General features: G+C 40.9%; 1 protein-coding gene and 1 non-coding gene across 20 annotated transcripts in view; both read left to right on the top strand.

Moving 5' to 3' along the window:
* PATJ (PATJ crumbs cell polarity complex component) overlaps nucleotides 1-12,250 on the top strand; it is a 424,482-nt gene that overhangs the window by 81,348 nt on the left and 330,884 nt on the right. For all 19 annotated transcript variants that reach the window (XR_013401362.1, XR_013401361.1, XR_013401351.1 and 16 more), the window contains 2 exons: nucleotides 6,692-6,826; nucleotides 10,479-10,640. Coding sequence is in view for 16 of the 19 variants with exons in the window: in XM_077954993.1 (XP_077811119.1) it covers nucleotides 6,692-6,826; nucleotides 10,479-10,640 (297 nt within the window). In the remaining 3 variants the exon portion in view is untranslated. The remainder of the gene's footprint in view (nucleotides 1-6,691; nucleotides 6,827-10,478; nucleotides 10,641-12,250) is intronic.
* LOC114674820 (U6 spliceosomal RNA) lies at nucleotides 143-249 on the top strand. Its single transcript, XR_003725916.2, has one exon. It is a non-coding gene; the product is annotated as a U6 spliceosomal RNA (small nuclear RNA).

Raw genomic sequence — 12,250 nt, 5'->3', positions numbered from 1 at the left:
TTTCTAATAGTAACCTTATTGGTCAGCAAGCATTTTCCCCTTCCCATTTTTAATATGGGAAACTTGACTGTCAGGCAGGTAAAGTCACTTGCCCAAGATCATATGCAGCTAGTAAGGGGGGTGGAATTAGGAAACAAATCGAGTGCTCGCTTAGGCAGCACAAATACTAAAATTGGAACGATACAGAGAAGATTAGCATGGCCCCTGCGCAACGATGACGCACAAATTCATGAAGCATTCCAGAACTATTAAAAAATAAATTTATTTAAAAAGTTTCAAAAAAGGAAACAAATCAAGGGTTATCTGGCTTCTAAGCTTGCATCATTCTTTTTTCCTCTTTTAAATTTTAAATAGATAATATATGGGCAAGACATACAATTTAAAAGGTATAGAAATATGTACTGCAAAAGGTAATTTTTTCTCCCACCCCAGTCCTCTCATCCACAGAAGCAATGCTGTTATCAGTTCTCCAGGATGTAATTTTATACTTTGCTGCTCTCTTTTTAAGTGGAGAACGTAAGACACAGAATCAAATAACTATAGTAGCAGCGGTTACCTAGTGGTGCAGGTGGCATATCAGAAACATCAGAGGAGCTTTTTCAAAATACGTATGCCCTATTTTAAGTTCCTCCTTGCTGATACTCTGATTCTGTAGGTTTGGGGTGAGGTTCTTAAAGGGAATTTTGATTCCTTTCTTGCCTCACTTTATAGAGAATTATTATTCAGATATTGCTAAAATGCCTCATGTGTGTTCTAGAAGGATATTACTTCCTCAAGACAGATGGAGGCTTATCGGTAGGATGGCATTTGAGCTATACTCTGAAGAATAGATTTGGAGTACAAATGAGTACAATGGGTATTTCAGGTGAAGATACTACCGTGAACATAGGTAGGGGGAGAAAGCCAAGTGCAAAGTGTTAGTTCAAGTATCAAAAATTCAGATGTATCACATGGGCCAGGCAGGAAACAAATTATATCTAAAATGCTAAATAGCAACTGATGTTTGACCTTGGTATTAGGTGACTGAAGAGAACTTTCAATTTACTACTGTACAACAGGGTACCTGTTACACATTTTTTGAACATTCTGAATTAAAATTTTGGAGGGGACCAGGAGCGGTGGCTCACGCCTGTAATCCCAGCACTTTGGGAGGCTGAGGTGGGTGGATCACCTGATGTCAGGGGTTCGAGACCAGCCTGACCAGCATGATGAAACCACATCTCTACTGAAAATACAAAAATTAGCCGGGCATGGTGGTGCGTACCTGTAATCCCAGCTGCTGGGGAGGTTAAGGCAGAATCACTTGAACTCAAGAGGCAGAGGTTGCAGTGAGCCGAGATCACACCATTGCACTCCAGCCTAGGCAACAAGAGCGAGACTCTATCTCAAAAAAATAAAATAAAATAAAATAAAATAAAATAAAATTTTGGAGGGGTGAGAAAAACAAACATAAATGAAGCTCTAATGGATCGATTGTCTTGTATAACCTCTGAGGGAGGCCATCATGCTTGTGATTTTCCATTACTTTAAAACTTATAGCCTCATTCTTGAAAAGTTTGTTTTTTATTTATGGTAAATTTAGTAATGACCTAATCTTTAAACATAAATGGCTATTTAATGCTTTGTGTATGGGAGTTACAAGAACCAATCATGGATTCTTTCTGTTTTATTTTCTGTCGAGTTTAACATTTTTGGAAAATCCTTCCCCATCCCACTGACACCTTTTTGAAGCATTCCTTTCCAGAAGTTTCTTTTCCCCCTGAAGCAATATCATTTATATTCCCACTTAAGTATTTTGATATCCTGTTTTAATATCCTAAAAGTAAAGCTTCAAGCAAAATGAATGGCTGTAGTTTGTCTCATGATAGGTCTCGCTACTTGTGGGTAGAAGGCCTCAAGCCTTCTTAATCTCATTTGATCTTCATTTTTGCACTGACAGTAAAGCACACAATGGCCACACTTCCCTTGAATGCATTTCCTTGTATCCTTTACTTATATCAGGATCATGAAAATCCTGTTGCTCCTTAACTTTGTCAGTTTAAATAGAACGCCTCACAAAGCACATTGAGTAAGCATCAAAAAGCATGACATGCAGTGTGTGTGTGAAGGCACCAATCATCTGTTTCACCCACTCTGTCATTTCAGCACTTTCTGCTAAGAACTCCGCATACTGAAAGAGGTGGACAACTAAAAGAGACAGATGAAATGCTTGATTTGTTTAGTTGCTAAATGCAGCTGGGACAGGTAATTAAACAGTCCTGCTCCCGCAGAGAAGCCTGCAGCAATGTAACATGAAATCTTAGAAACCCAGCTGTACTCAGATTTAGATTCAGAACTAATATTAGATAGGCATCCTTCCGATTGACAGATTTCGTAAACATCATTTCTGGTTTATTTGTTCAGCCTAATTGAAGATAGAGCATGTTTCGTTCACCATTTAAGTTTTCTAGGGAGCATGTGGTGTTTACAGATACCTGGGGGAATAGCCTAGAAGGCACAGCCCGTGTCTGGAGGGCACAGGATGACATGGGTGAGCCTCTGCGAATCCTGACTCCAACCATTCCATGGAGGTGGGAATGGGGGTCATCATATGAATAGATGCGGACTGGGAGAGGATTGGAACCAGTTCTTGCCTTAACCCTTTTATCTTGTATGGGGGCATATTATTATGTAAGTAGCAAAGATCTCTGTGTGTACAGTGGGATCTTTGTTTTAATTTGGGCACTTATTTCTATGCAGAAGTTGTTACCACCATTTACTCATTTGCTCAAACCAGAAATTTAGCAATTATCCTTTTTGCTCACCTCCCACAGCCATCCCCCAGTAGGCTTTTTTGTAGGGCTGACTCACCGTTATCCCTCAAGTCTCACCTTAAGTGTCCCCTTCAATGTGGAGCCTGCTTTGACCAACTTTCCAAAATGGCCTCCACTAGTGGGGCTCTGATGTCATAACCCCGATTCCTTCCTTGTAGCACTTAACACAATTAGTAACTGCTTGTTTTCCACACAGTGGTCACACATTCCTTGGATGCATTTCCTTATATTCTTTGCTTGTCTTACCAGAACTGTGATAATCCTGCTGCTTGTTGATTGGTTGTTTATTTATGTATTTGCTTTGTCTACTTACCTTTTTACCTATTTATTATCTGTCTGCCATGCTAGATGTTAGTTCTAGGAGGGTAAAGACTTCATCCTATATTTCCAGCTCATAACCCAATGCCTTGCACATAGTTTATACCCTGTACATATATGCTGGATATCATGTCCAAACTATATCATAGATCAGTGGTATGCTGGTAAGTTTCTAGGTGGGGATGGGGGGCGGTGGAAAGGCAGCTCCAATTTGTAGCATGTACCAATATCTGTGGTGTAAATACTCCCACCATGGCAGATATGAAGCTACCAAAATGGTGTTACTGATCAGTGAGTCGAGAGGCAATGCACAGTAGCGCTTCTTTGCTGCAGGCATCTCTGCAGGAGCAGGGCTGTTTAATTACTTGTCCCACCTGCATTTAGCAGCTAACCAAATCAGGCATTTCATGTGTCTCTTTCAGTTGTCCACCCCTCAGTATTCTTTGAGTTCTGATAGAGAGTGTCTCTCTCTGTACAGATATAGTAGATATAAATCACTTCATGAACATAGATATTAGTAAAAGAGTGAAAAATAATTAGGAAGTGATGGATTTTGAGTACTTGTTACATTTATTTTTTTATGTTACTTATTTAATTAATTAATTTATTTTTTGAAATGGAGTCTCTCTCTGTTGCTCAGGCTGGAGTGCAGTGGCGCGATATTGGCTCACTGCAATCTCCGCCCCCCAGGCTCGAGGGATTCTCCTGCCTCAGCCTCCCAAGTAGCTGGGATTACAGGCGTGCCCCACCATGCTCAGGCAATTTTTGTATTTTTAGTAGAGACAGGGTTTCACCATGTTGGGCTAGGCTGGTCTTGAACTCCTGACCTCAGGCAATCAACTCGCATCGGCCTCCCAAAGTGCTGGGATTACAGGCATGACCCACCGCGCCTGGCCTATTTATTTATTAGAGATGGAGTTTCAGTCTTGTTGTGCAGGCTAGAGTGTAATGGCTCAGTCTCAGCTCACTGCAACCTCTGCCCCCCGGCCTCAAGTGATTCTCCTGCCTCAGCCTCCCGAATAGCTGAGATTACACCCACTCAGCTAATTTTTGTTTTAGTAGAGATGGGGTTTCTCCATGTTGGTCAGGCTGGTCTCGAAATCCCGACCTCAGGTGATCTGCCCGCCTTGGCCTCCCAAAGTGTTAGGATTAAAGGTGTGAGCTACCACGCCTTGCCTACATTTATTTTTATTAATTGTAACTTTATGTGGTTTAATTTTAAATAATAGCTGTGTTTAACAACTAGCTTGCAAAATCACTGAAAATTTAACAGTCTACTCTCAAGCCAGTATAAGCCCCAGCACCGCATTGGGGATGAGCTATGGTGGATCCACTGGCAACTCGCTGCCCTGTAGCATCTGGCTCATAAATAAGGAAGGAAGATGGCTGGCAGAGATGGGAGGTAAACTGTTAATACAGAAACATTTTTCTGAGAGCTTTTCCTTACCTTCTTTCATGTCCTGCCACATGACACTAATATCTCCTTAGTGTATCCATACCCATTATTTGGTACAATGACAAGAGAATGAAGTGGCAGCAGTGAGAAGAAAGAAAGCACAGAGAGGAAGCACAGAAAGTGCTGAAATGACAGAGTGGGTGAAACAGATGATTGTTGCCTTCACACACACTGCATGTCATGCTTTTTGATGCTTTTTTTTTTTTTTTTTTGAGACGGAGTCTCACTCTGTCACCCAGGCTGGAGTACAGTGACGCGATCTCGGCTCACTGCAAGCTCTGCCTCCCGGGTTCAAGCCATTCTCCTGCCTCAGCCTCCTGAGTAGCTGGGACTACAGGCGCCTGCCACCACGCCCGGCTAATTTTTTTGTATTTTTAGTAGAGACAGGGTTTCACCGTGTTAGCCAGGTTGGTCTCAATCTTCTGATCTCGTGATCCGCCTGCCTCGGCCTCCCAAAGTGCTGGGATTACAGGCATGAGTCACCGCACCCGGCCGGAAAAACTGTCTTAACCTTTCATTTAGAGAACTAGAACATCTTGCCAAAGATGGTTGTAGATCCTGAAGTGCTTAGTGGTTAGGAGCACTTAATTTTCAGGAAATTATCCCAGGGCTAGCAGTCTCTTATGCCCGTGTTAAGGTCTTAGTCCGCCAGTCTCCTTGCCACTTCACATTTGTCTGCATGTCTATAGTGAGACAGAAGTGAGCCTCAGATGTTGTCTGAAGGAAGGCCTGTGGCACTCTGGGGACTGAAAGCAGAAGACTGAGGGAGGTGGCAAGCTCAGGGATAGAGGATCACAGAGAAGAGGAAGAGAGCCACATGGTGGATGCACTGCCACCCTGTGTAGGGTTTTCTCCTTATAAAGTATAGTTCGAGATAGGTCTGGTATTTTTAGGTATCAGACTGTTGATACAGGAAATGTCAATCATCATGAGTACCATTTACCATATTTCAGATTATAAGGCCACAACGAGAAATCATTAGTCTGTCTTTGAAAGTCAGGGGAATGGAGTTTGGTGAATGCCCTTGATCGTGACGACCAACAAAGATGAGTGCAACTAAGACACTCATCTCTTTACTCGACATTGGCTAGAGTTTCTTAGCCCTTGACTCGTGTCTTAGCCCATATGAATCCGCATAGACTTAGAATGGATAAACGATTGCCTTTCCCAAATCGGAAATGTTTTCACTTAAGTTGGCTAGATGGAAAAGGACATCTTAAATGAGGCATTATTCTTCATGGATTGGTTCAAATAACATTTAACGAGCCCATATTCAGTGCCAGGTACTGTTCCAGGGCTGAGGTTATGGCGATTAAAGGTACAGACTCTGCATTTGGGTAAGGAGTGGAGGAGGGACAATCAAGAGACTAGGAATTCTCAATGTGGTGAAACCTCATCTCTACTGAAAATACAAAAAAATTAGCTGAGCGTGGTGGTGCACGCCTCTAGTCCCAGCTACTTGGGAAGCTGAGGCATGAGAAGTGCTTGAACCCAGGAGGCAGAGGTTGCAGTGAGCTGAGATTGCACCACTGTACTTCTGCACTCTAGCCTAGGCAACAGAGTGAGACTCTGTCTCAAAAACAAAACAAAACAAAACAAAAAAACAAACAAAAAACAAATTCTAAGCCTAGTATGTTGTGAGCTGTGATGGAGATGTGCACAGAGTGATCTTGAACCCCAGATGGAGGTTCAAGAACTCAGGGCTTCCTGCCATGGCATTTAAGTGTGAGTAGAAGGTAATTAGATAATAAAGGAAAGTTAGGATGTTCTGGGGGATGGGGAGTCCCATAGAAAAGTGAAACACAGCATACATAATGAGGACTACCGGAAGTGTGGACTGCCTGGAGCTTAGAATGGAAAGTAAGACTATATACATCCGTCTCTTCATTTCCAGGGAATCTGGAAGGAAAAGAGGAGTGAGAACAAGATGACCAATGACTTCATATTTTACCTGAAGCTAATTTTCCCATTATTGTCCTCTTTTAGAATTTTGGTGATCTGATTCAAGAGGTGGGGTTTTTCACTTCAAAATTGCAGTGGATGGAGGATGAATAGCTGGATGTGTCGTTGTCATGTTTGATCATTGCTTTGTGTTTTGCTACAGCTGCTGCCTATTCACACTCTGAGGCTTGGTGTGGAAGTGGATTCCTTTGATGGGCACCATTATATTTCTTCAATTGTTTCTGGTGGTCCTGTTGACACATTGGGTCTCCTACAGCCAGAAGATGAGCTGCTTGAGGTAAAATTTACAGAGAACGAAAGACACAGGCAGGAATTTTTAAGTTTTAGAAAAATGTGTTCTCATCACAAATCACCTGAGTTATAGTGTCACCAATGCCAATGTCATAAACATGGGAGGGTAGGGTATTGGAGTCCTGTTTTAAGATGTAGTAAGTTGCTTATTTTTAGAGGTATTCAAGGGAATGGTATTGGGCTTCTTACTGCAGATTAATGCCCTACATTTTGTTAGAATAATTATGCTTTCTTTTTGGTCTTCCTCTTCTTATTGGCTGGGCACGGTCATATATTTGTGGATATCATACATGATAATTTGTAGATTAGAGACTATTGCTGTAGTATGTAGTTATTAGGTGTTGAAAATGAGACACATTTGTTTGGGAGAAGTGGAGGTATGAGTATAACCAATTTAATTCACTTTTTTTTTTTTTTTTTTTTGAGACGGTGTCTTGCTATGTTGCCCAAGCTGGTCTTGAACCCCTGGACTCAAACAATCCACCCACCTCAGTCTCCTGAAGTGCTAAGATTATGTGTGTGAGCCACTGCACCTGGTCCACTTTTTTTTTTTTTTTTTTTGGTGGCAAAATATATGTAACATGAAATTTACCATTTTAACCCTTTTTCTTTTTTTTTTTTTTTAGAGTCAGAGTCTCACTCTGTTGCCCGGGCTGGAGTGCGGTGGTGTGGTCATAGCTTACTTCAGCATCAAACTCCTGGGCTCAAGCAATCTTCCCACCTCAACCTCCCGAGTAGCTAGGACCATAGCTGTGCGCCACCATGCCCAACTAATTTTTTTAGTTATTTTGTAGAAACAGTGTCTGGCTATTTTGCTCATGCTGGTCTTGAACTCCTGGGCTCAAGCAATTCTTCTACCTCGGCCTCCCAAAGTACTGGAATTACAGTCATGAGCCACTACGCCTTGCCTATTTTAACCATTTTTAAGTGTGAAATTTGGTGGTATTAAGTATAAATCACTACTAGTATGTAGTAGGTGCTAAAGAAATGTTGGCTGGATCACAGCAGAGCAAGTATAGGTGATCCCAGCCATCAGCTGGATTCTGTATGCTTTAGCCAAGACTAGGATCCCATGGGCCTACCACCTTGTAGAAGAATGTGCTATAATAAGGTAGTGTGAAGATTTTTTGAGTTCTTAAATATAGATACCTGGTGAAAGAGCTTGAGATAAGGAAAGAAGCACAGATTTGGAGTCAGAAAAGCTACTTTCTGTCTGAATTGCCACAGGTTAGCATGTGTCCCTTGGCATGTCACTTGACTTTGTTGAGGATCAGTTCCTTCATCAATAAATGCCCACTTCACTATGAGCTTATAAGGATCTAATGAAATACCATCCATGTAAATTATAAAGCATTATCTCATTGCAGGGTATTGGCAATATCATCACTGTGAAAAAGGCATATTAACAAGCTTTATGGGCTGGGATGATGGTTGGATGTGGTAAAATAGTGGGGCTGCGCTTGTGCAATGTTCTGTACTCTGGAAGTGTGTATGTGTGTGTGCATTTTCCAGTCAAAAACTTGGGATAATCGAGATTTGATAGCACCTAGGAGGCTCTCAAGTTGATGGACCTTGAGAAATACTGTGAATTCTAAAATAAAAATTAGCTTCTTCTGAATAACCAAAAATACAAAATTTAAAAATCTCAGTATAGTTAGCCAAATAAACTCCTGAACTCAAAGTGTGGAGTGTGTGTGTGTGTGTATGTGTGTGTGTGTGTGTGTGTGTGTGTTTAATGTACTCCTTAGAACTTAAAACCAGAAACACAAATATGCTTTGGGGTTAGAACACTGTGCCAAGTTTCATCCCAGAACAGCTATTTACAGCAGCTATAAATCCCCTTAGATAGGAGTTGGTAATGGGAAATGTGACCAATCCCTTTAGCAACAGAGCAGTGAGGAGGACTACCAGGCACTGGTATAATAATTGGAGACAATTCAAATGAATAAGTAATGAGACAAATAAATATTTAAAGGTACTCCAAGATAAAAACCTGAAAAGTGACTTTCTAATTTGTTGAAGTGAAACACAAACTCATACTCATGTATGGATAGAATTCCTGATCTGATTCTATCTCCTTGCATTTCTTTAGTATAAGTTACTACCCACTTAGTTGATTTTAGAACTTTGTGCACTTGTGACACCAGTTGAAATCATGGATACGGTGTGACCAGTGATGGGTACCTCCCTGCCTCTTCTTGTGTAAAGGTGGACTTGCAGTTATTCCAAGGAAAAACCTTTCATCAGCTGCTGAGCTTGCTGTCCCCTTAGACCTCTTCATTTGTCCTGAAGACTTTCCAGTAGAGCTAGCTTCCTAAAGTGCACGTGGGTCCCTTTACCATGTGGTGGTTTCTTTGTAAATAATTAAGAGGCAGGGAGATATGTCTGACTTGACGGCTAAGTGCTTGATATGTTACAGGCTTGAGAGTGGTTCCCAGGGATGGTTGACCTGAGACTCAGCCCGCTGCTGAAGATTTCCAGCAACCCAGTGTCCGCTTCCTCTCTGGTGCAGTGAAAGACTTGTAGAAGGGCTTCTCCCAGTAAAGTCAGGCTGGCCAGTTATCTGAACATTAGCACGGCACCTATTAGAAATTAATGCCAGACTAGAAATATCTTTAAAGCAAATAATGCTTCTCAACCCTCCCAGGAGGGTAGGAGTCAGATGCGAAAAGATTATTTGTTGTCTGGATTCTGTCCATGCCTCAGCTTTTTGGGAGTAGCAGACAGATCAGCTTTTAGAGACCTACAGTTAGAACTGACAGGACCCTTTGAGCTCAAGTCATATATATGAAAAATTAGAATTATGTAGCCAAATCATCTTTGGTGCCAAGTATTATTATTATGCGCCAAAAGTAATATGAAATTTAGGTAATTTTTTGGTGACAAGGATTAATCATTAATAAAGAATACCTTTTTCTTTTAAACAATATGAGACACTTGAATAAAATTATTTTAAAAATTATTTTAGTATTTTCTATGCATACTTGATTGCTGTATAGCAGAGCATATAAGAATGTAACTGATGCAAAGTTATGTATATTTCTTTTCAATAGAAGTTATTTTTCTAGGATGGTATTAGGAGTGTATGAGATGTGAAAGAATATTGTGGGCTGATGTTAAATTTTGATAGTCAAGTATTCTAGACTTATTAGCTATACTTTAAGTAGTAAATAAAATGGTTTTTTTTTTAACATCCTTAAATTTCTGTAATGGTATTCTTATAAAATGAAAATGCAAAGGGAAACAGTCTTAAAGGGCTGTAAATGATACTTAGTGTGTTTAAGGAGAGCTGAGTAGAGGTAGGTGAGAAAATACGACATTGGAGTATTGAAAGGAGAAACCACAGTGCTGCAAAAAATTAGGTAGAGCCTTACCCAGTAAGGGCATACTCTGCATGCATTTTATATTTTATCCATCAAGACATGCAAAGATTTAGCCTTAGATTTTAAAAATTTTAAGGATTTCTAACATTTTTATTTGCATATTATTTTATCATAATATGATTAAAGCGAGTCCCCTTGTTTACAGGGAAAATAAAATGATGTCCTATTTTCATTTGGTAGATTGATATAAATAAGAGATTTTTGTTTTTTCATTTGGGGCTACCTCAGTTCTGACTTATCCCCTTGTCTTCCTAGGTCAATGGCACGCAGCTCTACGGAAAATCTCGCCGAGAAGCAGTCTCCTTTCTTAAAGAAGTGCCACCCCCTTTTACTTTGGTTTGCTGTCGGAGGTTGTTTGATGATGAGGCTTCTGTAGATGAACCAAGGTGCACTGAAACCTCTCTTCCTGAGATGGAGGTACTAAATGAATATAGTGCGGTTCCCATAGGCATGCCCATTCATCAAAGATGCCCCGAAGACTGTACTGCAATATGAAGAGAGGGGAAACCATTCCACTCTGCTCTTTTTTTACTTGACTAAGGCAGCAATGCATAGCTTTTCAAATTGTTACTCTTCATTTAACATCAAAAAATTCTTTCCTTCCCTTTCCTTGACATGTTGGCAACATTGATGTACATGCATTTTGATTTTAGAGAATCTTTTTTTTAGTAATTGCCTGGATTCATTACTTTTGGCTTCCAGTTCAACTCAGTTTGTCTTATATAAGGTTAAGGTGTTTGTGAGTGTTGCATATCTAATGTACTTCCCTTTTTCAGAGCCTTAAAAATATGAAACTCAGCCAGGCATGGTGGCTCACACCTGTAAATCCCAGCACTTTGCGAGGCTGAGGCAGGCGGATCACCTGAGGTTGGGAGTTGGAGACCAGCCTGACCAGCAATATGGAAAAACCTCGTCTCTACTAAAAGTACAAAAAATTAGCCGGGCATGGTGGCGCATGCCTGTAATCTCAGCTACTTGAGAGGCTGAGGCAGGAGAATCACTTGAACCCGGGAGGAGGAGGTTGCAGTGAGCCGAGATCTCATCATTGCACTCCAGCCTGGGCAACAAGAGCGAAACTCCGTCTCAAAAAAAAAAAAAGACACTGTATGATACATTTCAAAGTGAGTCTGGAAATTGCTATAAAACCCTTCAGAAGACCAGAGAGTGGAATAACACTTTATATGCTCTTGGCATTCTTTTTTTTTTTTTTTTAAAGAGCATTATGATTATGAAGAGTTTTATTTTGTTTTGTTTTTAAAACAGGATCTCCCCAGGCTGGAGCGTAGTGTTTTGAACATGGCTTACTATAGCCTTGACCTTCTGGGCTCAAGCAGTCCTCCTGCCTCAGCCTCCCAAGTAGCTGGGACCACAGGCACATGCCAGCACACCCAGCTAACTAAAAAAATTTTTTCCTACAGTCAGGGTCTTGCCATATTTCCCAGGGTGTTCTCAAACTCCTGGACTCAAGCAATCCTCCCACCTCAACCTCACGAAGTGCTGAAATTACAGGTGTGAGCCACTGTACCCAGCGGAAGAGTTTTGAGTACATGCTTTGCCATCTTATGCTATTTGTAACCTCGTCTTTTATGCTGCTTTCCCCCCTTTTCAATCTCTTTTAGATTGTAATTCCACTAAACACCAGTTTACATTCATGGGGCCTTTTACTGAAGTTCTGGATTTCAGTACATGTGAAACTAATCCTGCCCCTACTACCTAATAATTGTGAATCTTTGGACAAATGACTTTCTGTTCATATTTTTCCTTTGAAAAATGGTGATACTTATCATACTTACCCATCTCATGAGTTTGTGCAAGAAGGAAATGCGGTCATGTGAGCAAGTTCTTAACATAATGCCTTGCACGTGGGAAGTGCTCAGTAACAGTCGGCTATGGTTGTTTGAGTCTTTGCCGGTCCATCCGTTTTTGTTTTCTTATGTCCTAAAGTACATAAGAATCTAGCACTGTCTTATAGATACTTTAGTATGTGTTCATCTTGTTTATCCAAGAAGACTGTCAGCTCACAGTGG

Source organism: Macaca mulatta, chromosome 1, assembly GCF_049350105.2.
Source record: "Macaca mulatta isolate MMU2019108-1 chromosome 1, T2T-MMU8v2.0, whole genome shotgun sequence".
Classification (NCBI taxonomy): Eukaryota; Metazoa; Chordata; class Mammalia; order Primates; family Cercopithecidae; genus Macaca; species Macaca mulatta.
The sequence above is the reverse complement of the archived record's forward strand: the minus strand, read 5'-3'. Positions and strand labels throughout refer to the sequence as shown.